Source organism: Chaetura pelagica, unplaced genomic scaffold (assembly GCF_000747805.2).
Source record: "Chaetura pelagica isolate M959 unplaced genomic scaffold, ChaPel_1.0 scaffold11, whole genome shotgun sequence".
Lineage (NCBI taxonomy): Eukaryota > Metazoa > Chordata > Aves > Apodiformes > Apodidae > Chaetura > Chaetura pelagica.
In genome coordinates this window covers 7,361,562-7,387,235 of record NW_009952694.1, presented here as the reverse complement: position 1 = coordinate 7,387,235, position 25,674 = coordinate 7,361,562, and the positions used below count along the sequence as shown (strand labels likewise).

Here is a 25,674-nt window from a genome sequence, read left to right as displayed (position 1 = left end):
TCAGTCTCAAAGCGTTGCCAACCTCAGCTCCAGCTTAATTCCCTCCTTTACAATTTCTCTCTAACCATTTTCCTCACAAGAAAGCATAAAGCTCATGTTGCAGGTGACTGAGATGTAATTGGATGCTATAAAAACCAAAATGTCAGCGCATGCAATGTAAGTTTGTTGCTTTTCAATTTTCCTTCCACTTCCTTGTCTTTTATATGAAGTAGCAAAAATGCAGCTTTGGAATCTTTCAGTCCCATTGGGCTAGTTTCATTTAATTTCAATTTAACTGAAGACTGATTTTTAAGGAAAGCAAATATTCACTCTCTTTGCTCATTTAATGAATATACTATTTTTATTTGTGCTTTCCATTGAGCAAGTAATTATGAGTCTAATGTATAATCCTTCTACAGGTAATAAAACTCAGAGAGGAACATGGAAATGCCACTCAGAACACGGCTCTGCTGCCTGAAGATTGTATCACATGTGATGATGAAGATACTTCTGCTGGTTTGCAAAATTTGCAAACATTAGGCTGTAGCACAATGCAGAAGGCATGCCCAAATGTGCATGTGTTAAGAATATGATATTTTTTAAACACTAGAAATAACTGCATTTCCAGAATTGAAGTGATCTTACTCTACATGAAAAAGACAAGATTCCTTAGCTAATATTACACAAGGTTGAAACCAATTGCAGTTCCAGTAGCTTCCAGCTGAAACACTCTGGATTAGCCTGTGTCAACACAACCACAAAGTTTTTTACAGAATTGAAATTCAGGTGAATACTGTTTTGATCTTGCACTCAGTATAAGAAACACTAGTGCAAGCCTGGTTTGTGAAAGACAACAAATTATTCATTACAAAAGCTCATGTTTGGTCTTCTTTTAAACCATTAATTCTCCAGAAAATTGAACTCTTAAGTTTGGTTTCCTGTAGTTATTGCCTTCTCTAGTTGATGCTTTTCCTGAATCTGAGGCATTCAAAATATCTCTTTATTATATGGATATTCTGCCATTTTAAATGAATTGAGATCAAACCACAGACCTCTCCTCTGGGAGGGCTGAACACTGCCCTCCTCCCTCAGTTATTTTCCCTAGTCATGTAGAGGTTTGTTGTTTGTTGTTGTTTGGTTGTTTGTTTGTTTTTTTTAACTTTTGCAACTTTTAAAAATTCAGCTAAATAATCAGTTCGAAATAAATTGGAAAAAAATAGGGATACACCTGCACACACACAAAGTATGATCCCACAAGCCTTATTTTCACAGGGACATGCTGAAAAACTCACAATCTACAAACAGCCAGAAATTGAAATATATGCACAGAAGAACAAAGTGTCTGGAATATAAAGGTGTCCTTTTCCCTTGGGGAACAACGGCATATACTCAGTATTAGCCCAGAACATAAGATGAATGCTGATTATATAAAACCATATGTCTGCTAATGAGAACACAGGAATATCTTTAGTCAAGTCAGAAGCAGAGGGTACTGAGGTATTCTCTCAGTGTGATTTATTTTGCTTAAAAAAAATAAAATCTCCAATGTAATGAGCTGAATATGTTGTTTCTTTACACCAGGGACTTACTACAGCAAGTAATAGAATAAGAAAATTTATTCATGGGGTTTTCACTAACTATAATTGGCTGACAACTGTATCAAAGGTATTTTACCACAAAATAATTGATGAAAGGAGCAGAAGAAAGATGCTCACTTTGGGCTTCCCCTAGCCATGCTTCCCTCTCTAACCAATATATAACAGAACTAGAATCTAACTTAGCATGTCTGTTGTGACATTCTCAGAAAGTAATTATTTCACAAAAGTAAGGGTATTTATTAAAATACACTCTTCTGCATATACATTACCAAAACACTGACAAAGAGTCATGCTGAATATGTGGTAGAGATCACCACAGGACAGATTACTTATATTAAAACCTTCCTTGTGTACCCTGAGCGAGTGGAAGAGATGAAATTATCCTTTTGGAGTAATTTATTAGTGTAACATTACATAAATGATTAGGATATTTCTCATAATTTGAGGTTAAGTGGCTTGTGGGCAACTCCTAAACAACTAGCAAATTATCTCATGTTTATTACAGAATTCTTCCTTCTGTCCTGAGTCAGTTATGAAATATCCAGAAAGGAAAAACTGGGAATTGCTTAGACTTAATACTGGAAACCAACATGATGATGATGGTTTGATCTTAGACAATAATATGAATAAGAATGCTGTTAACACTGAAACTCTTCTCTTGTGCTCCTCCTGTCTTTTGTAACCATCCACATCACCAAGCCTCAGCTATCTGATGCACTTTCAGCATCACATACAGCAATCAGCTTTTCACTTGGAATGAGTTTGACCTTTTAGCATAGTGACATACAGAACCAAGAGGTCGTGATTTGCCAGTGGTAGGATAAAACACGGGATAGCGATTCAAGAGCCATTTGTTCACTATTCTTGGTAGATTTTGGGTGATGATTTCCAAAGAGATACTAAATTTTGCAACTGCATTTTGTCCTAAAGTCAACTAAGAGTTGATACCTTTGGCGAGATTGTGTATCAATCTTTGTATCTGCAAACCTAAAAGTAGAATTCTGATCAACTACTTGCAACTTAATCTTCTACATCAACTCTGCATCTATTATAGATCATGTTTGGGTGTGGCTAGAGTCACCTCTCCTTTTTGTAAGGTCTGTTCAAAACCTTCTTCCCTTAAACAGTTAAAAAAAATCACAAGTAGCAAAACTAAGTTTTTTTTGTTGAATCAGTTTTGATTCTGTAGAACTGGGATTCACTTAGAGACGGCTGAAACAGTAGGATTTATTTGCATCATACCACATACCTGGCATTCTTTCTTTTCCTATTTTTAATAGACAGAATATGTGCCACCAGGCTTATCAAATAATTTTTGAGATAAAGCAACAAAGTTTTAAGTAGTACCCAATTGATGTTGAATTTTTTTTTCAAATACAGATAGGCAGAAAGAGAAAAACAAAGAGAAAAAAGTATGTACCTGTTGGGTAGTGTTCATTCACTGGCCAGCTGTCAACCTGAAGTGTGGCATTGCCACCATTCCTGGTAAAGCGCACCACATGGTATTTGCCATCATTTACAGGTGTGCTATCCTCTTTTATAGAGATGTCCACTGTGCCAATATTGAAGACTACACCAATCTTGCCTTGCTCCTGAAATGAAAGAAAAAAAGAAACAAACGCTGGTAAGTTGGTGTTTATTAGGAGAATATTCTCGGCCTATGAAAGTTTAAGGGATAATTGTGCCAGTAGATGGCACTGAAGAATACAGAGAAGCACCATTTGAGCATTGTCAGGATGCATTTCATTGGCTTTGCTTCAATGCAAGCATTGTCTTTCATACTCTACGGCATTCACCTGAACACAGTGACTCATTTGCTGCCTTAAAACATCACAGACAACAGGTGAGAAATAAAGCAATAAAAACAAGGAGATGTGGATAGTTACTTGAGCAACATCTCTACTGATTAGTAGTCACTTGTTCAACTGTCATCTGAAATGCAGTCACAGGCAGGCTGTATTCCCGCTGTTTCACAAGCAGAAAAACAGAATAAAACCAACAGCTGCTACCCCAAAACTAGTACCTATGGGATCCAGCAGGTAGAATGCAGTTGCAAGATGGACAAAACCAGAAGGGAGCAAATATATAATTAGCCAACTTTCAAGTTGATCACCTGAGCAAAGATAATTGAAGAACCCTCCAGACTTTAAAACAGCAGGAGTAGCTGCACTCTTATTTTTCTACGCCTCACCCCAAGCAGTGCCACTACAGTGTTTTCCCAAATTTTTCCTTCAGTCATTAACTGAAAAGGTAGGCAAAGTCAGTTGTACAATCCATAACATTTCCATCTGAGGCTCTGGTCACATAGTTCCAAGTAATGACCAGATTCAGAGACTTTAGGTTGTAAACTACACACACACAGAGTATATTTAGGTTAGATATCTACATTTATTACTACTGATTTAAAGGGTGCCAGAAATTCCCATCCCTGTATAATACACATTTTATTAGAATGTATCTTCAAGCCCTCAACAAGAAGAGGCACAGTATGCTACTATCAATATTTGTGACAGTGTATTAGGTGTATTGCAACTCCAGTGCAAAGAGGCAGAACTAAAATGTATCATATAGGAAGCCAATATATTTGCTAGTTAACCATGCTACAAAATTGTCATTAGCCTTACCAACTGCCTCAATGGAGAAGTCAGGGAAGAAAGAACAACAGAAAGTGGAAAATCATTGCATATACAAATACAGACTCTTCAAAACAAATGAGATATACTAAAGGGGGAAAGAGACCATTTTTCTACTGCTATTACCTTACATTCTGCTTGTGGACAGAGGACTACATCCTTCAGAGCTGTTACCCTGACTGACTTTACCACATTCATACTAGCAATCTCAGCAATAAGAAAGAAATATTTTGTCTTGTACTTGAAGGTCACCTCAGATTCCTCTCCTGGATTTACTCCTGTCCCCTGGTATCAACAGACCGTTACCCTAAAACCTCCATGTCTTCCAACTCTCACAGAGACCTTTCCAGATTCTAGGTTTACTTTACATTTCCAAGTTTCCTCACACCAAATACTCATCAAAAGATCCTCTCCCAGGTTCCTTATAACTTAAATGGCCTTTCTCTTTGGACTTTTTTTTCCTAACACTGTCCTCTCTGCTCTTCAGACTGTAACATTGTTACTAGGAAAGGAAAACAGTCCTGTAGATTAAGAGGTCAAAAAAATTGTGCTTTGACTGTTGAGATTTAGCACTGTAACAATATACACACGGATATAATTTCTCCCATCTTATAATGGTAAATTTTAGACTGTGCTAAATGTTGGATAGCAACAGACTCACATACATTCACACTGCTATGCTTTGGAGACACTTCATAGTCCCCTCATAGAAACATAGAATGGTTTTGGTTGGAAAAGACCCTTTAGATGATGAAGTCCAATTGTTAACCTAGCACTGCCAAGTCCACCACTACATCATGTCCCTAAGCACCACATTTCTAGATCTCTTAAACACCTTCAGGGGTGGTGACACACCAGCTTCTCTGGCAGCCTGTTCCAGTGTTTGACAACTCTCTTTCAGTAAAGAATTTTTTCCTCATATCCAATCTAAACCTTCCCTGGCACAACTTGAAACCATTTCCTCTCATCCTATCACTTGTTAAGTGGGAGAAGAGATCAGCCTCCACCTTGCTACAACCCCATTTCAGGTAGCTGCAGAAAGCAATAATGTCTCCCCACCTTTTCTCCAGGCTAAACAACTCCAGTTCCCTCAGACAATCCTTAGAGGAATTGTTCTCTAGACTCTTCACCAGTTTATCTGCCCTTCTTAAGATACACTCCAGCACCTCAATGTCTTTCTTATAGTGAGGGACCCAAGATATCAATAATCTTTTTTCACTGTAACATGGGGTAAGTGGATAGCTCCTCCCAGCCTATGCATGAACTCAGATACCATTTGAAAATAATAAACCTTTATTCTCTTAGACTACCTCAAAAATATGGGACTTCTCACTGAACAGAGATTTATTTCAGGTAAAACCATTGTTGGCAGAGATTTATGACTTTAGTGACACATGAAGTAAGTGATCTCCCCCTTCACTGTTTCAGTGGATCTTTTGTTGGCAACCATATAATTATCTGCACAATAATTAGCAAAGAACAAGTCATTAATTCTTGTTCAAAGACTCAAAGAATGTTTATGACCAGGTAACCTGGTTACTGACTCCTTATGGAGCTAGGTGCTGTCTTATATTCAACCTCCTGAACACAGCTTTTCCATCAACATCAGTACATCAATTGTCTTCTGCAAATGGTGACCACTCTGACAAAAGTCCACCTCAGTGAAGGCATAGTGTAAGCAGGCAAGAGGAAGAGCTGCACCTCGTCTAATGGAGCAGATCACCACCACCACAGAGGAGGAAGGGATTAAGAGGTATTCAGTAGAGAAAATTTTGTACCTTCAAGCCCTACAGGCTTAACAAGGCAGATATAAAAAACATCGGGTGGGGAAAGGGATGGTGGGAAGTTAACTAGTCATCCTTGCAGAATGAGAAAATGTTTCTGATCTCTCTTTTGAGAAAAACAAGATTGCACCTTTCACCTTACCTTTCCCCAGGCTTGAAGGAAAAACACTATTTAAAAGAGCTAGTGATAACCCATGGACAAGGGAGCTGGGAAGGAGACAAGGGAGCTGGGAAAGATACAAGATTCTGGAAATGAAGGAGTGCAAACTGCCAGTGGCCTTTGGTTTTCTAGAGAAAGAAGGGAAATTAGCATCCTGAGCAGATTACCACCTTCTCCCACAGCCAAGGCAATGGCCCTTCTTGATGCTACACAACACGTTGTTGCAACCGAGAAATGAAAAATTTTTCTTAAAAAAATAATATGCCTGACTGAAGGTCTACTCCAGTCCTCTTTAGTCCTCTCCTTGGGCAGTGCTCCCTGTAAGTCTTTAAGATGAGTTTTGGAGAAGTGCCATTAAACATCAATGCTTCATGATGGACATGACCTTTCATTCCTTTCTTCATACATTCAGTAGGTTTTCTTTTCATGTCATCAAACACAGGTATTAACTAAGCCAGTATTTGATGAAGAAAAATTTACCCCTGAGACATTATCTGTGAAGTTTATTTTGTAGTAAGAAAAAAAAATCCTAAACATAAAGCAAGGGAAAAGCTGAATATGTAGCCATGCATGGTATGCAAGTTACATGCTCCAAAAGGGCTCAAGAGAATTTTGACAGACAGTGTGCATTTTTTTCATCCCTGCAGCAGTATTCACTGTGCTGCCGCAAACAATTCCCATGAAAAGATGGTCATTAATTTAACCTTTTTGAAAGTTCCAATCGACATCAAGTACTGTACCTTGTAAAAGTGAGAATAATTTTATTTATGTATAATAAAGTAAACTCAGCATTCAATCTATATTTTACTTTTCTCCTTCTGTGTTTGGGGTTACTGTGCTGAAAATTTCTCTTTTGCAGATTTGTCTCATAAAATTGCTGCCCCCAAAAGCCACATTATCTTCTCCTCAGTCACAGTCCTCCTGTCCATGAGAACTCTAAGACTGGGCAAATAAATATGATCATGTAAGGGAATGGTTGTTGATACATTATACAAACAAAGTAAAGCAAAGTCTTAAAAAGAACATACAAGACCTCACCTTAACCCTCAGTTCTACACCACATGCTTCCACAGGCTCATGGCAGCAGATTCTAGCTACAGACACTGCTCCCAAAACTTTCTGAACATCATTAAATGACAAAGGGACTATCTACAGCCTGGTTCAGGAGATCCGTAGTCTATTGCTTGCCCTTATGCATAATTTCACTTTGGGTAACTTTTTCTTTTCCCTTCCCATAGTCAACTATCTTTCCAAGCTCTACAAGCCCTGTAACCTAGGTACAGTTTACTTAAACACTGAAGGTGCCCTGAGAATCCCAACCCTTTCAGCCCTGAGAGTGGCTGCAGTCCAAGAGGGGCAGGTCCTAAGGTTTTTTCAGCTTCTGTCTTCAACTCCTCTGAAACTTGTTCCTTTCCTCTGAAGTGATCTTGGGAACATTTCTGAGGTCTAACATTTTTGCAAATGTGTGGGTCTTTTTTCTTTTGTTTCCCCCTACCCAAAGAGGACTAGAACCTGTCTGCATGCAAATTGTCAGGCCTTTGTTTTCTCTGTGTTCTGCTTTTACATTTTGAAGTCATCTTTCTGTAGCAGACAGGGTGAAAAGAAAGTCAAATGGGGCTGGCAGTGGTTTTGTAAGAGGAACAGTAAGCAAATGGTAACATGCAGTGTGTGCTCTGAAAAGGGCTTTTTTACCTTTGGGTTTTCTTTTTCTTAATCTAAAATTTAAATCATTCAGTCTGAAAGTGTACAGCTCTTTCCTGTGTGCAGAAAGCATTTAATTTCAAAAGCCAAATGAGAGAACCCTAGGCAATAGGACAAATCCTACTGTCAGCTGCATTGATATGAATCGATAGCAATTCTATTGAAGAAACTTGATTCTTACTGATGCAAGTGGTAGCAGAGTTTATCCTTGTATCTTTGTGTTGTTTTGTTTCTTTTTTCTGAAACTAAATGTGGAATATATATATAAAAATAATTTCTAAAACATAAATGAAATCCAATCAGAATCCCAAGATAACTGTTTTCTCACACTCATTTTACTTCATGATTTTTTAATAGTCACCACTGTCCAGACTGCCTCCTCCTCTCACCCTGGCAGGTTCCAGCATGACTAGACATCAGCTCAAACCTGGCAGACAATATTCCCAGTTACTCCTTCCTGAAGATCACAGCTGATTTTGCTGCTCTTATTTGAAAGTGATACAAGCTCTTTCAGTAATACAACAAGCCATTTCACGCTGTCGGAATGTTCTGTAAACATTTCCTTTTTTTAAAAAAAACCAACAAAACAACAAACGCAAGCACTGCTCTGCCTGGAATGGCTTCCTTCTACTTAGGGTCCTCACACTTGCAGTTTAAGTTTTTAAAAAGAGAATTCACTTTTTCTCCCTCTGGATTTTTTTTCACTTTACTCTTTAAGTCTTTCTCTACTTGATTTCCTTTTGGAGGTTTTGTTTGTTTGTTTGTTTGCTTGCTTTCTTGTCTGGTTGGGTTTTGTTTTTGCTTTGTCTCAAACTTGATTCTGGGTGTTAGCCCAGCTTTCAGATTACTCACTTTCTATGCTCTTGGGGACTTTGCACAATAGTGGTAAATGTAGCGAGGAATCCAGTAGTACTAAAGGTATAGATGCATATTTCACAGAGGACATTCACTAATTACTACAACACCAAATCACTTTATGTTAACTTTCATTGTAAAGAGAAACTCAGAAAGTTGTTCACTGGTTAGGAAGGTAGTAACAACCAGTACCAGGCTTAGAGGACCCTTCTGAGCTGCAACTAGAACTAAATGTATGGATGCACAGGGCTTTCAAGGATATGTATATCAATGGAATTAAGAAAGGGCAAGCTGTATTCAGCACAGATCATAAGAACGTTACTTCCACTCCACTTTGGTCCTATTTAGCGCCATGTTTAACACTACTGGGAGTAAGTATGAAGTCAGAATTCAATATTTACAAAACTGTAGAGTTGGCTTAAGGGAGAGTTTACTGGATGAAGTTTTCCTTTACCCAAACAATGATGGCGGGGGAGGATGACAAATATAATAATCAACAAAAGAAGCAAATGTTGTTAAAGAAATTATAGGCACTGAAACTCTTGAAACACTGAAACACTGAAACACTTGGAAGCTTTTGATCAGTGTTCCAATACTTTACAGTTACCATGAAGCAAGAAAAAAACCATTAAGGTGAAAAGAAATATATAGGCCTGCTCATACTGGCCAATTTTTGAGAGTTATTATAAGAAGCAGTACATCATTTTTTGTTGTATACTGCTCATTACTGCTTCTTTAAGGTGCTGCACTAGATCCACTAAATGCCAGTTACAAGAACGATACACACAAAGGACAAAATGAATAGGAATCATTACCCTTCGGGGCCATGTTTTTTAAAAGAAGCAATTCCCACAGATACATAATTTATAAGGCTAAAAGGGGCAGTTGTCATAATCTAGTCTGCTCTAAACTTTTATATGAGGCCATATATCTTGTCTGAATTGATTCGTTGTTAAACTATAGGATATATTTCAGAACAACACTTATTTGTGATTTGAACATTTACAGCCAAGGAAAGAAGCCTCAGTCATTGCAGTGGATTTTTCGTTGAGATTGGCCCGGTTTGAACATGGTCAAATAGGCAAGCGGAACACCAAGAATTATTAAAAAGAAGAACAGTATACAAAAGGAAAAATCTCTGTCATAATTTAGTGGTGCACTCTTGATTTTAATTCTTGAACACAGTGCACAAATCTGTACAGGCTGTCTCAAAAAGAAAAAAGAGGAAATATAGAAGGTTCAAAATATTACCACACATGAAACTGGATATATAAAGCCATAAAAAAATAGAGATGGTCCAGCATTATTTTTAAAGAACTTATATAAATACAAATAGGGCATTTGGTAATAAAGTTTAAGCAAAAATTTTGAGACAATATGTAACTGCATTGTGTAACTTACAGTCACAGGATACTTTGGATGCCTAAGATATGTTCAAAACTAGACAAATTAATGGGAGGAAAGTCAATCAAGAGCCAGTGAGTACAATGTGAATATAACCTCCTGCTCGGCAGTTCCTTCAAAAGAGATCAATGCAATTTATTTCAACTTCTATTTCCTATATTGAAAAACCATCTAGCATCATACTTCTTTCTATAAACAACTTGTAAAACTGGGATCAAGTGAAGATTTTCTTGAAGTTCCTCCCAATTTTTATTCATTTTATAAAGTGGTGAAACAGTGAAACTGCCAAAGATTAATGAGAATCTAGTATTTTTCACTGCAGGTTTAAAGAGGATAGTTTAGATAAACATTGGCCAGGGCCAGGCTGCTATATTTAGTCCTGTCTCAGAGCAAGAACAGTGCTAGAGCAGCTGATTTAGGGTTTCAGCTTCATCTTTCTGTGCCTGCAAACTCTCCCCACAGCTCTTCAGACCATAAAAGAAAAGCACTTAGCTCTCTGAGTTTCTCATTTAAAAACAGGTTTTCCAGTCCCTAATTTAGTCTTTCCCACGGCCTCTGAAAATCCTTCAGTTAACTATATTTCTTCAAACACAGATACCAGAAATTTTAAACTTTAGTTTACAGAAATTACACAACCACTTTGGTTTGTATGTTTAAAGACACATTGTATCTTTTGGCCACAGATTTACTACCTGGGCGCAAGTTTGAAGCTTATTCACCACAACCAACAGTCTTACTCACAAGTGTTTGTTGGCACTGCTTCTCAGATTGGTAGATGAACTCTAAACTTTGTTTTAAGGTGCACAACATTATTTAGCTCAAGTGAAGTGATTACCAATTTCCTTGCTAAATGCTTATGGAGCTATCCAAACTGCTTTTCATTTTTTCCTAGTTAACTGTTAAGGTGGGGCACAAACTATTAGACAATAATTTTTTAGTGGCCTGTACTACAAGAAATTGTAGCCCAGCAATCCGGTGCTACAAAAGTACACCTTATTTTTCCCTGTTCTTGAAAATTTGTTGTGACCAAGCACCCTTGCAATACTACTGAAATGCTGAGTTTCACATGGAATGTGAAATTGCAGTTCTTTTAACAAGTCCTTCTCTTGCTCTGCTTTTACTTTATCTCCTTCTCCCTTTTCAAATTTCCCTCTTTCAATATTTGCCTTTTGTCTAATAAAAATTTATTTTATAAACACAATTATCCTGAAGTCAAGCCAAAAAATGGACAAGCAGCTTAACTCTGTAACAAATCTACCCAGGTCAGGAGTGATTAATTTACAACATCACATGAGATGAAATTTCTTTTCCAGTTTTACTGTTCCTCTGCTGTACCTTGAACAAGCCACTTCTGTTTCTCCCCCTCTGTTCTGTCTTTTCGTATCATGAAGCCACAGGCTTATCACAAAAAATATTTGTATATTACTTACTACAAGAACAAACAACTTGCTCAAAAGCAGAGATTTTCCAGTAGAAAATCATAGAATCATATCATAGAATGGTTTGGGTTGGAAGGGACCTTAAAGCTCATCTAGTTCCAAGCCCCCTGCATAAGCAAGGACACCTCTCATTAGATAACTTTCCTCAAAGCCTCATCTAATATGGCCTTGAACACTTCCAGGGCAGGGACATCCACAGTTTCCCTGGGCAGCTTGTTCCCGTGTCTCTCCACCCTGACACTAAAGAATTTCTTCCTAATGTCTAGCCTAAGTCAATCCTCTTCCAGTTTAAAACCAGAAAAGGGAAAATATCTCTATCCATCTCACAATGTCTCCCTTGGAGTTTGAATCCACTGGGTAACATTGCAAAAAATTTACACTGACAGAAGCTAAAGTGGCAGTTACACAAAATGCAGCATTAAAGATCTGATACTTCCAGGCAGCACAGAATAAACCACATACCTTAACTACTAGGCTTCCTTACCAAGAGTGTTGGTACAGTTCTGTGATGTCTGTGGGCTGAAGGCACAGCATATATCACTCTGCAATAGCAATCAGGGTTGCCTTTCTCAAGTCAGAACCCACAGAACAGTGAGCACTTGTCAGGAAGATGGCATTAAAAAAGGACATTGCTGTCTGACAAGAAAGGTGATCACAAATATCAGTTTGCCACCATACAATTAACCCAAGTGCAGTAGATAGAGAAATGCAAGGACTGAGAGACTTTGAATGAAATTAGTCCACTTGAATTTGGTTTTGCCTAAAATACATTTGTAAACTCTCTTCTACCCTTAATCATAAACAGTAATACAGGATTTCAGAGTGTTCCAAAAACACATGCTCAAAGGTATTGTATCACTAAGCAATATATATCACTACATTTTCATTTCTCAGTGTCTTTTTTTTAAGGAATTCTAATACAATTTATTGCATCCTGAGTCTATGTTCTATGCTCCTTTCAAAGTCTACATAACAGATTTCATGAACTATATATAAAACTAACAGCGTATTGTAAACAAAGCAGAAAGTCTTCTTTACCAGAGAAACAAGAGGTTTGAGCTAAGGTCCAATAGGCCTCTCCAATCACACAAGATAACAAGGAAAATATATGTAAACACAAACAGCGCCTGGATTTGCTCAAAGGTTTTTTCTTGCTTTTCAAGGCTAAACTGCAGAATTTATTGTAAAGCAAGTGTAAGGTGGCTTTTGAGAATATAAATTACTGTTGTCAGAGGATGTAGGGAGGCAAATAGGAAAGCTAAGGCCTCCTCAGAATTAAACCTTGCAAGAGAGGACAAGGACAACAGAAAGGGCTTCTTCAAATACATTGCAGACAAAACTAGCATTATAGGCAATATAGGCCCACTGCTGAATGAGGTAGCTGCCCTGGTGATAGAGGATACAAAGAAGGCTGAGTTACTGAATGCCTTCTTTGTCTCTGTCTATACTGCTGGAGACTGTCCTCAGGTTCTCCGGAGCTCCAGACCCCTGAGGCCCCAGAGGAAGGCATTATAAAGGAGGAGTTTGCTTAGGTTTATGAAGACTGGGTTAGGGATCAATTAAGCAGACAGCCATAAATCCATTGGTCCTGATGGGATATATCGACAGGTGCTGGTAGAGGTCATTGCTAGGCCACTCTCCATCATCTTTGGTAAGTCATGGGCAATAGAGAAGTGCCTTAGGACTGGAGGAAATCAAATGTCACTCCAGTCTTCAAAAGGGCAAGAAGTAGAACCTGGGTAACTACAGACCTCACCTCCATCTCTGGAAAGGTGATGGAATAACTTATCCTCAGTGCTGTGTTCAGGTGTAACGAGGATAAGTATGTCCTTAGGAGCAGTCAACATGGTTTCACCAAGGAAAAGTCATGTTTGACCAACCTGATAGCCTTTTATGATGACATAACTAGGTGGATAGATGATGGAAGAGCAGCGGATGTGGTTTATCTTGATTTCAGAAAGGATTTGACACCGTTTCCCACATCACCCTCGCAGCTAAAGTGAGGAAGTGTGGTCTGTATGATAGTGAAGTGAGGTGGACTGTGAACTGGTTGAAGGAAAGAAGTCAGTGGGTTGTGGTCAATGTGACACAGTCTACTTGGAGGCCTGTATCTAGTGGAGTCCCTCAGGGGCTGGTTTTGGGAGCAGTAAAATTCAATACATTCATCAACTACCTGGATGATGGAACAGAGTGCACTGTCAGCAAGTTTGCTGATGACACTAAACTGGGAGGAGTGGCTGACACACCAGAAGGCTGTGCTGCCATTCAGTGAGACCTAGTGAGTGTAATGAAATACAACAGGGACAAGTGTAGAATCTTGCATCTGAGAAATAACAACTCCATGTACCAGTAGAGGCTGGGGACTGACCTGCTGGAAAACAGCACAGGGGAAAGAGACCTGGGGGTCCTGGCAGACAGAAGGATGACCATGAAACAGGAAAGTGCTCATGTGTTCAGGAAGAGGAACAGCATCCTGGGGTGTATTAGAAGGGATGTGGTTAGTAGGTTGAGAGAGGTAGTCCTCCCTCTCTACTCGGCTCTAGCAAGGCCACGTCTGGAATATTGTGTCCAGTTCTGGGCCCCTCAGTTCAAGAAGGACCGGGAACTGCTTGAAAGAGTCCAGCGCAGAGCCACAAAGATGATTAAAGGAGTGGAACATCTCCCTTACAAAGAAAGGCTGAGGGAGCTGGGTCTGTTTAATTTGGAAGGGAGGAGTCTGAGGGGCAACCTCATTAATGTTTATAAATACGTTAAGGGAGAGAGAGGCTGGGGAGTCTTCTTCTCTGGAGACATTCAAAACCCACCTGGATGCATTCCTGTGCAAGCTACTCTAGGTGATCCTATTCTAGCAGGGGGGTTGAACTAGACAAACTTTCGAGGTCCCTTCCAACACTCAGTAAATATTACTCAAGTACAAGAACAGAGTTACTCTCCTAATTCATTATTTTGTCAGCATGCTGTTGAAGTTAATAGGTCAAACCCTGACATTTGTATTCAGGAGAAAGCCCTACATACCACCCAGATCTCAAAAAGGATTTAGCTTGACACTGTATGTTCATTACAAAATATCATAGCCTTTAGAAATCAATTTTTAAAGAAATGCCATTTAGTTTTGGGAAATAAGATTAAGCTGTGCTTTATCTCATCTTTTTGCAATGATATAATGGTAATCCCAGCTCCCAGCCCTTCTCCTTCCTACCCAATCTACCTACCTGAGCTGCTGATTGGGAATGTCAATTAAATTGCAATAAATTGATTGTGTGAAATACAAACTGAAGGAGAGAAGGGTGATGGATGTCTATGGCCGGCTATGGCAGCTTTTGTCTGTGGCTATTCTTCTTGCAGATGGAGGACAGTTTTGGCAGCATGTGGCCTGGGAGTTTCGGCTTGGAAAGCAGATACAGCAGACTACTGAGAAAAGGAACGAAAACCGGAACAGTGATGGAGACCAGCAGCTATCCCTAGAGAGACACTTCCACTACAGCTTCAGTGGTAAGCCACACAGGAGTATGGCACCCCAGGGCTTAGAGAGAAAGAGGATACTCTGTACATCACTATATAATTCAGTCACTGCTGCTGCTGAAGCCATGGTCTTCCATATTTCTCACTAGCAGTGACCTAGGTTCCTTTGGGGTTGAAGTTTATTGGCATTTCTTTTTCACTTGAACAATATTAACACTAACCCTGGATAAGCTTCCTTCTCACATGGTTCTCCTTGTCATATCAGAGTTTGGACTTGTTTCTCCTCCCACTAGACTCCGTTTTCTTCCTCTCAGCATCTTTAACTCTCATTTAAGAAGAACCAAACTACACTGCATCACAAAGGGGCTTCTCTAGAGTCTGGTAAAATCTCAGAATGATTTCACCAAACACTTTTGTGATATATTCTTTATTTTTATCTTCTCCTTTAGTTTGAAGAAAAAAAAAAAAAATGAAGCAGAAAATAAGACACAATGAGATACAGCAGAAATGTTCATATCATTTTTAAGCCTAAACTTAAGATATTTATTTTATCTGAAGACAATTTTCTAAAACAGCAACAAAAGTTGGTTTTGGTGGAAAATGTTCAAACTCTATTAAAAAATCACTCTGTTTCTTTTTACCTTCACAATCAAATATGTGCATTTCTTAAGTTTGAATCACATGCAGAACTTAACCACTTTGAACTAGTAACTAGTGGGTTCTATTATTATCTTGTAAAACCCATGTAATTATAATATTTTTTAGAATACAGTATTTACTCAGTTAAGTCACAACTGTTGCTAAAAAGGTTGGCCTCTTTTAATCTCCTTGCCAACTTTGGGCAGCATTATCTCAACAGACCCATAAGAAGAATTACTATCACAGGAGATAACATTGCTGTCCTTCTAATAAGAGCTCTTATTAATATTGAAGCCTGTGCTACGTGGTGGCAAGGGAGAATTTGTTTGTTATGTTTTATTCTGGAGTTTGTTTTATTTTTTAGTAGTGCCTGGAAGAGTGAGCTTGGCCATACTCTAAATATGGCGTTAATTCTTCATAGGTTTTTGAGTCAGTTTCATACTGTAGCTTTTTGCTAGAACACAACATTTTTGTCTGACTTAACTACAGCAATAGAGTAGGGGGGAAATGCCTAAAATAATTTATTCAGAGAAAGTTGTTTCATCTTTCAGTGTTCAGGCATTTTTGAAAATGTCCTTACCAACTCACTTTTGCCATGATGCACCTTCTTAATTCAAGTGACTGAGTCTTGGCTACTTTGGGAGTGATTTTCTTTTTTATATCACATGGTAGACACTTAAAGTTGCCACTCAAACCTAGTGGGCTCAGTACTACAGTCAACAGTTAATAGCTCTGTAAACTTCAAGGTGGTACTGGATGTGTGTGCTTCCCTCAGCCTTGAGCTACATTTCTTTCTTTGTGAAACTATGAAGATGTTTTCAAGAAGAAATGGGAACATGAAAGTGTTGACCTTTTTTCTAGCAAACACTCCACCATGAGAATGATCTGAAATAGTGAGAAAGATTAACAGCAATAACTGCATTTAAGAATGAAAAGAAAGTACTGATGAGAGAATCAAAAGAGCAGCAGCTGTGTAGATCCGGATCAAAGTGATGGAGAGAGAGCTGTATCAATGTCTCCTGTCAGGTGCCAAGTGTCTCCTCATTTTTCTGGATAATTCTGTAGACACGCAAGACACAATACTTAGTCTTCTTATTTTTTTATTTAAACATCCTACTGTATGCAATAAACAGCAATGACAACTTCCTACATGCCATCCTCACTAACCAATGAAACTTCTGGGAGGACTTTTCTGAAAAGGGGTAGTATTCATTCTGTTTCAGCCTTTCAGGACAGGTGGCCACTAATGAACTCTAAATCACTCACAATGATATTAAAAACAGATTTTTTATTATTATTATTTTTTTAACGATTTGCAATTTTCCAGCCATTATCAGCTGGGGTGTAACTTATATGCTGGAAACTACTGTACTACTACAAAAGAACTGGGATTTACTTTTATTACTTTTGTGGATTGAGATCAACTGCTAACTAGAAAGGAACGGCACAGTTTAAATTTGGCTTCCTCTGACTTCAGCAATGTTTATCTAGAAGCAGGTTTGGCTCAAAAACTGTTGCTTTTCATTGATCCTCTGAGTGATCTTAATTCTATTAGTACAGGATTAAGTTTACTGCAATATTTTCTGAGATTTACTTGTGGTTTATTTGCAAAAGCCACTTTTCTGTCATTGTATTGACACACGAATGGAACCTGCACTTAACCCTGCCACATTTTCTAACTGAACACAAATCAAGTATTTCCATTCCTCATTGTCAAAAAGATGAACTATTGTCTTTCCAACTAAAACAGCCTTAGTATATCTAGATCAGTCACTTTCCAGAAATGATGTAAGCCACAATATCAGGTCCTGACCACAAACACCTAAGAACATTTCCGTCTTTTGACTGTGGGTTTCTGTGTACATTTCTTGCTTTGACAATCAATTTTGAGAAAATCATTCTTCAGTTCCATTTATGTATGTCACTTTCTCTTTTAGGGCTTTACACAGAGTAAGTTAGAGCAGAGCATAGTGCTTTTTGTCTTTGCTTTTTTCTACACTAGGGTTGGAACAATGATCTGTATTTCTCCTTCCTGAAGAGCCTTTCATAAAGCTATGAAAAGGAAAAATGGGATAAAAAAAGGAGGAGGCAGATCCACAAAAGCATCAACACCATGTACCGAAATACTACTGCTAGCACAGATCACTGTCTCTACTGGGTGTTTGAGATAGATGAAAAAGAGAACAGATGCAATGACTCATGCTACTAAAGGTACAGTGCTCGTGATCAGAGTCAGGCTTCATGGATTGTTAGATCAGCAACTTTCCTGAATGCTGAATTAAAGATGTGTAAAATGGTATTTCAAAGTTACAGTTGGTTACATTTGGGCATGCTGACCTTAACAATGACCTAACAATGTCATGTTAAATATTTTCTTTATAATTAAGGTAATAGCTAAGTTCTGAGGATGCATATTGTTTTTCACTTCAATAATTTTACTCTTAAATGGAAAATAAGATACTGAAGCAAACTAGCAAAGCAGCAAAACTTGAGACGAGCTTTACTCCAGGTACTGCTACAGAGCAAGTCATCTGCTTTTTTTGAAGGGAATCACAGTTTAATAAATGAATTGGGGAGCTGCAGGTCAGAAGAACTTGCTGTGTTACTTTCAGGAAACATAACATAATTTTTTGACCCAATTTCTTCCTCTTTAAAATGACAACAACCATGGTTTTGTTAAATAGTCATAGACTACTCAGATCTCAAAATGGGAGAAGTCTAGACAACTGCAAACTTCATCCAAGAATTGCCTGACCTCTTACAGAAATGTTTATAGATTTGTTTGCAGGCCAAACAGTTCCTGATAGCAGGGTAGCTTATTTCATTGCTCAGTTCACCCATTCTGTCTGCAGCTGTTCTCAGGGGACACATATAATCATCACATTTGTAGTGATGTCAATGGTGATAATGATACCGTGTGCACTAATGAAAGGCAAATACACATTTCACTTTCTGCAAGGGTTGGTGCTTGGGCAACACTGCCTGCCAGCTGTCTCTTGTCCACAGAACAACCTGTAATTTAGTTAACAAAATGAGCCATTTCAGAGAACAATCATTATCCTGCCTGTCCTTATTCATTTAGTGTTGCTGCCTGTGATAAACATAGTAGGTGTCACAAATAAGGTCTTTTTGGGTGGAAGGAATGGAGGACTAAACAGAAAAAAGAGGACTGCTGTCCAATCTGATCTGCTTATTGAGAGTTTTCTAGTATAGCACTGGAACTTTTGTTTCTCCTCATCTCTAAAGTTAAGCAAAAGCATATGGACATAAAATTTTTTCTTGAGTTTGCATCTTGATACATATCCAGGGTTTTTGTGTGGTATCTGACCACAAGTTCTCACTAAAAAGCTGTTCCTGGTTTACATCCATCCTGTGTTTTCAGATCCAGGTGGATGCTAGGATTCATTAGTTTCCTAGACTAATGAACTTTTACGGGTCAAACAGCTTCAGTGGCCATAAAGAAATGATGTCTGACACTATTAATGTTTCACCTAATTTACATGAAAGTTGAGGAAGGAATTCATAACCTTCCATTGTTTTAATATTTTTTTTTTAACTGTTGATCAGCCCAGACCCCTTTCCTAATCAGCATTTGGAATGCTTCTCACCATTCAATATTAGTCCAGCATAGAGAGCACTTCTGAGCATAAAACATTCCACATCACGGTCTACAACTTCAAGTTCTCAGTGAATTTTCTGTCAGTGTTTGGGGAACACTTGGTGCAGCATCCTCCTTTAACTCAGTTTTCATCTATTTTCCATTTCATGTCTCACCATAAGTCAAAGAGAAGCATCAATCAAAGAGAACTTGTCTCTTTTGAGAAGTGCAAGAATTTGCACATCACAAGGAGGAAATAAAAGAATCACAGAATGGTATGAGTTGGAGGGGACCTTAAAAATCTAGTTCCAACCCCCCTGCCATGGGAGGGGACACCTCCCACTAGATCAGGTTGCTCAAAGGCCCATCCAACCTGGCCTTGAACACTTCCAGGGATGGGGATTCCACAGTTTCCCTGGGCAACCTGTTGAAGTGTCTTATCACCCTCACAACTAAATAATTTTTTCCTCATGTCTAACCTAAATCTATCCTCCTTCAGTTTTGATTCATTACCTCCTCTACTCTCACTCCAAGCCATTCTTAAAAAGTCCCTCCCCAGCTTTCATGTAGGCTGCCTTCAGGCATCAGAATGCCTGAAATGTCCCCTTGGAGCCTTCTCTTCTCCAGGCTGAAAAGCCCCAACTCTCTCAGCCTGTCCTCATAGGAGAGGTGCTCCAGCCCTTTGATGATCTTCATGGCCCTTCTCTGGACTTTCTCCATGAGCTCCATGTCCTGCCTGTATTGGGGGCTCCAGAACTGGACACAGTACTCCAGAGGGGGTCTCACATGAGCTGAGTAAAGGGGAAGGAAGGTCTTGTTGAGCCTTCAGGGTTTCAGAACACTGGCAGAAGAGCCCTAATTAATTTTTGGAGAAACTACTCAAGTCTGCAACTGATGAACTGAACAAGTCAGTGCTGATGAGGGACACAGAACACTCCCTGTTCTCTGAATGCAATCAATTTAGGTTCACATAACTCTCTAGGTGATTTTAAACCTCTAGAATCATAACCAGATCACAAGGATTTCCCTTGTTACTTTTGTTCCTGAAAATGGTAACTTGAAAAGCAAATTTAACCATTATCAGTCTACAGTCCATGCAAAGGTACTGCATTGGAGCACAAGAGGTGGAAAAGGCAAGCAGGCCTGGCTTTTCCCTATTCGTACAACAAAAGTAATAATATGCTACCATCTCATGGGAGTGTTGTGCAGCTTACTCCACAAACAGTTGTAAAGATCTGTGATTTCTACTAGAAGATACATTAATGGTTAATATTTATTATTAAAATAAAATACAAACTGCATTGATTCTAAAATCATTCACCTATGTACTGCACTTTTAAAAATAAAGTTGAGTTGCTAGCAAAATTATGCAACCCTTCATATATTAGCCTACAGCCGGTACAGTACTGGAAGGTATCTTTTTTTTTTTTTTAGGAAACACATGATGTTCCTGAAAATGAGGTGCCTGCAAACCTTACTTTATTTCCAGGCAGTGTAACAGAAAGAGAAGTCATAGATTTTAAAAATATAAGTAATCAAATGTATTCTTTAGATCTACAAAGTTGTAACAAAATACCAAGTAAAAGAAAACAGGTGCGAGACAGAATTTCAAATGGCCTGTTTAAAAAGCACTCTACCAAAAGATACTATAAAAACCATAACAGGAGAAAAAGTGCTATACAGAATTAGAAATGGATAACAAAGACAGTAAACAGAAAGTAGGAAAACATTCCTGTTTTGTTTTGCTGGTTTTTTTCAATATGAAACAATGGAGAAGTTCTGCTTAAGGAGCCACATCTCGTAATTGTCAGTGCTGTGGACAAGAAAGTAAATAACAAAGCAGCAAATCTGCAGCTGGCATAAAATTACTTATTTCTTACTAGGAGCTCTACGAAAATGGTCTAAACAATGGCAAATTAAATTTACTGTTGACAGATGCAAAGAAATGCATGCTGAAAATAACTAATAACTGCATATAGGCTGCTGAGTTCCAAATTAACTGAAAACACTGAAGAAAAAGGCCCCTGTGTGTGTGTATCTCAACTTCTCAAGCCCTAAACATGAGATACGACATAGGAAAAAGATCCTAAATGAGGAACACAGCTAAACCACTCAGGCATAAAAGTTAAAATACTCTGGGATTTATTTTGGGTAACTTTTTTTCTGAAACCTCTCCTCTGTTGTCCCCTATTTTCAGTACAAGCAAGTTTTGACATGAAAATTTGGCAGACGCTGAACTACAGCAGAGCACAAGTTAATCTAACACACAAAAAAAGGAGGTAGTCCTTAAAGTAACAGCCTATGCAAAAGGTGTCCATAGATATGTCCATACACAAGCAGGCCACTGTAGCATCATCAACCCTGGATCCTGCAACACGTTCAGATGAAGCCCACTTAGATGAACCATTGGTCTGAAGAATAAAAATCATGCCTATAGCATTGCTATGCAATCTAGTTTTGCTTTTGGTAGTACTTCGTCAAGATGTACATAGGCAAGTACATATTGAACCTTCTTTCATTTTTTATTTGATTACAAAGGAGTCATTGCTCAGACTCAACTCTTGGATTTTCCAGATTGTGACACATGGCTGATGGATGGATGACTCACATCAAATGAACCAAAGCCACAGTCTTACATCAGTGCTGGAACACACAAGCTAAATGTGTTTCTCAGGGGACCCATTCCAGGCAAGGGAAAAGAACAGCCTGCTTGGCTTTGTGGGCAACAGAAACAATGGAGGCAGTATTCACATTGCATTAAGTGTTTTGTAACAACTTGTGAAGCAGAGAACATGATCCATCAGAGAGATAGACTGCGTAGGAGGAATAAAAAACTTCTGAAGATTTTGTCAGCATATCCATGGGTTAAATTTGAAAGATGTAAGAAGCAGAAAAAACATTTAAGGAATGGAAGCTATAAAAACCCAGCTCCTCCCCCAACCCTGAATGCTCCCTCCTGACATAATCAGACTAAAAAACAAACCACACAGGCACTTAGGGCAGCAAACTCACTCTGGGATGTGATCTAGTTTAAGTAGACATGGGACTGCTCAGGAAGAAGAGAGAAAGGCAAAGGGGCTCCTGTTTTTTCCTTGTCTTGCCCTTGTTACAAGCATTTTTATTTGTGCAAATTTTGTGAGTTTAAAAATTAATTCCGTACTAAAGCAGAATCATTACATTTTGGTCTGCCCCTGCTGGGATAAAAATAAGGGCAATATGTCACAGGCAGAGGTGATCTCAGTGTGCAAAAAGGAGTATTGCTAATATGAAATCAGTACTGAGTCATGCATAACCCTCTTGATCCTGCACACTGTGAGAAGGTGTAAAATTCAGAGATCATAAAGTACAAATTAGAAGGAAGGAAAGAGTAAATCAAATAATAAATACCTTCCTATCAGTACATCTTAGATATAAGGAAATGGCAAAGGGAAGGTTAAGCAAACCACAAAGGTGTCCTTAATCTTACTCTGTACCTACTGGTATTCTCCAAACACAACCTAGACTTGTTTTGAATGACCATGTCTTTGGATGTCCCTTCCTGATCTATGACCTCATCAGCAGGATGCAACAATCTAACCATACACAGAGTTGAAATAAAAAACAACCTAGGAAACCTGGTGCAATTATTATAAGAAGAAATAGGCTCAGCAGACACTATGGCTGTGGATGAGTTTAGTGGAATGACTAAGAAAGTAACAGGACATTTGACATGTATCTACACTGAAAAGAGAAAAGGGCTAATACCAGGTGCAACCCCCTTGTCTCCTCTTCCTGTCTCCATAGCTTCATCCAAATAAATCTTGTTATTAATGTACCAGGAGAAGACATTTCACATTTACTGTTCAAGATCAACCTGACAGTTTACCAGCTGTTTATGTACTCTTCTTCCCACAAAGGCATGAGTAATCCAAGAGCGTTCTCACTTTCTCTGCCAGCAGCATGGTTACCTGCTGTTCATTTCTCCTAGCCTGCTCCCTGAGCAGAGATGTACCTTCTCTTTTATTTCCCACTCACTTCGCAAGCCCTAGGTTTTGATATCATATAAGCACAACTATTACCTCTGTCACAGTGTAGAAGTTTCTCATGTTGGGAAAACAGCTTCCCATCTCTTCTCTCTAACAACCCTGATTCAAAGATACATTGATCATTCTTTGGTACTATTGCAGTACCTTGGTCTGAAGAAGAAATTTATGGATTAACATATACTTCAGGTGTTTTGTTAAACAGTATGGCAAAAGTATGAGTATGAATAAGGGCTAAACATGGTCAGTTCAGGGAAAGGTGTAAGCACCTTGTAAGCACCTATTGGTTTTAGGAGTGAAAGACATAAGTGCAAAGGGCATTGAGTGGCTATGAGTCTTATAATAAACAAAACCCTTAGAAAAAAATATGACAAGAAAATCACTACCTAGGACTTGAGCCAATCCTTACAGATATTGGTAACTTATCCTGAGTTGCACCACAACAGCCAAAGTCTGGAAGTCTGAGGAAAGTACATTTAGTATCACAATCAATAGCTGGAAGGACGCTCGAAGAACAGAATGACACATATGCCCCAAATTATCTGGTATATCTTGTGGGATAACACCTGCTGTATCCCATTATATCAGCTTGATGAAAGTTAAGGGGCTAGGATGTATGCAGCCTTATCAAGAGATTTTTTTTCCCCCTTTTAAAAGATATTTTCCTTTTCCCTGTGCCATTCACTATTTTCTGAGTAATTGTGTCTGTGTAGGTAAGAGGCCAGTGGGATTTGTTAGCCCTTTTGGCAAAACATGCAGGCATGTCCTAAAACTGAAAGCCAGACTTCCAGTGTGTTTGCCAGTGCCATAAAAATGGCCTTTTTGACATGCTACAAAACAGAAAGAGAAACAGAGTAAAAGAGGATGGCAGCAGTTGCCAAATGGCATCTCCTGTCATATGCACATACTAGTCTCAATAGCCTCTTGGGTTCAGAAGTAAAAAGCTATTAGCATCCAGACAGAAACAAGCATCCAATTTCCCCACCCACCCAGATGGAAGAAAACAGATCACGTCACTGATAATGGTTTTCAGAGAGAAAGGGATTCAAAGCAGAAAAGAAATGAGGAAAGGCTCCAACAACACTTTCTCCCAGCCCCCTCAGCAGGCTGTTTCACATCCCCCTCTCTTCTAGTGTCTAATCCATAAAATAATCTAATTGTCATATTTAAAAAAACACAACAAACCCTCTGTTCCTGAATGCACTTTATAGAATGCAGTATGAACAGAGGAAAGCACTGCAGTTAATTAAAAAGGGCTTTCCTGTCTCATTCTCTGCAATGATATAATACCTAACTTGTTCTATAAATGGAGACAAGCATAGAGTAGAAAGAAGGTGCAGGATTCAAAATGTGAGGCATAGTTATACCCAAGTTGCTTTGAAGTTTTTGACTGACTCTTTAGACCTCCCTCAAAATAAGGGAATAAATGAAATCACACTAATAATACCAATACTGCTAACAGTAACAATTTATCCTGTGGTAGAGCAACAAGAGAAGTCAAGAAAGTGGCCCCACCACACCCAGTGGTAAGACATACTTGTCTTGTAGCATAAAGAAAGTAAGAGATTATACAAGTGAGCAACACAATAGTATGCAGGAGAGGTAATGCTTGGTTTATCTTCAAACAGGAATTTGTTAGCAGTAGATCAAGCAGGGAAAAGGTACTGATGGAAGAGGCAAGAAAATGCAGACTGAGAAAAAATAACAGAAGGAGGGAAGGAAAAGAAATGGATTAAATCACCAAGCAATGGAGGAGATAGGAAATTTTCAGCATTTTTGTTCTTCATACAAGTTCTTTGAATAAAACAGAGTTATGGAATAACACACTGAAGTCCCAGAAAAGTCCATATTGCAGTACAGTCACTATTATTACTGTTAAATAAAGACTTCTCTTTTATAGAGCCACAGCCCTAAGTCCACCACAAGGCATCTGAAGCACTTTGAAACCAGGACATATCAGAATGGCTGTCAACTAAATGAAGGCACAAATGAAGTTTGCCATAAAACATGTTGAAGCAATTTTGGGCCTAGGAATTAATTTACCACCATGAAGTCAGACCACTTGAAAAACTATTAGCTTGGGAAAAATGCCATAATGGGGAAGTAGTTTCGAATTTTAGGTGCCAAATTATTACAGCCCCATCTGAACTGGGCCAAGGAAGCAGGGTTAGCACACCTTCTGCTGTGAAAAACATGCAGAGATATTTAAAGCATGTAGGCACAGTTGGATTGTCAGCTCTACCATCTGTCTTAAATGGATCATCTTCAACAAGATGGTGCCACACAACACCATTTTGAAGCCCTAATTTTCTGTCAGCTGTGAGACCAAGACAAGGGATATTTAGGTTATCCAGTTTCAATAGATTTAAATGGTAGCTTCAGGATCTACTTACAGCATCT

At 38.6% G+C, this 25,674-nt stretch overlaps 1 protein-coding gene across 8 annotated transcripts in view; it reads right to left on the bottom strand.

The window, feature by feature from the left end:
• NRXN3 (neurexin 3) overlaps nucleotides 1-25,674 on the bottom strand; it is a 965,840-nt gene that overhangs the window by 139,997 nt on the left and 800,169 nt on the right. For all 8 annotated transcript variants that reach the window (XM_009993910.1, XM_009993916.1, XM_009993918.1 and 5 more), the window contains one exon: nucleotides 2,998-3,169. In XM_009993910.1, the coding sequence (XP_009992212.1) occupies nucleotides 2,998-3,169 (172 nt within the window). The remainder of the gene's footprint in view (nucleotides 1-2,997; nucleotides 3,170-25,674) is intronic.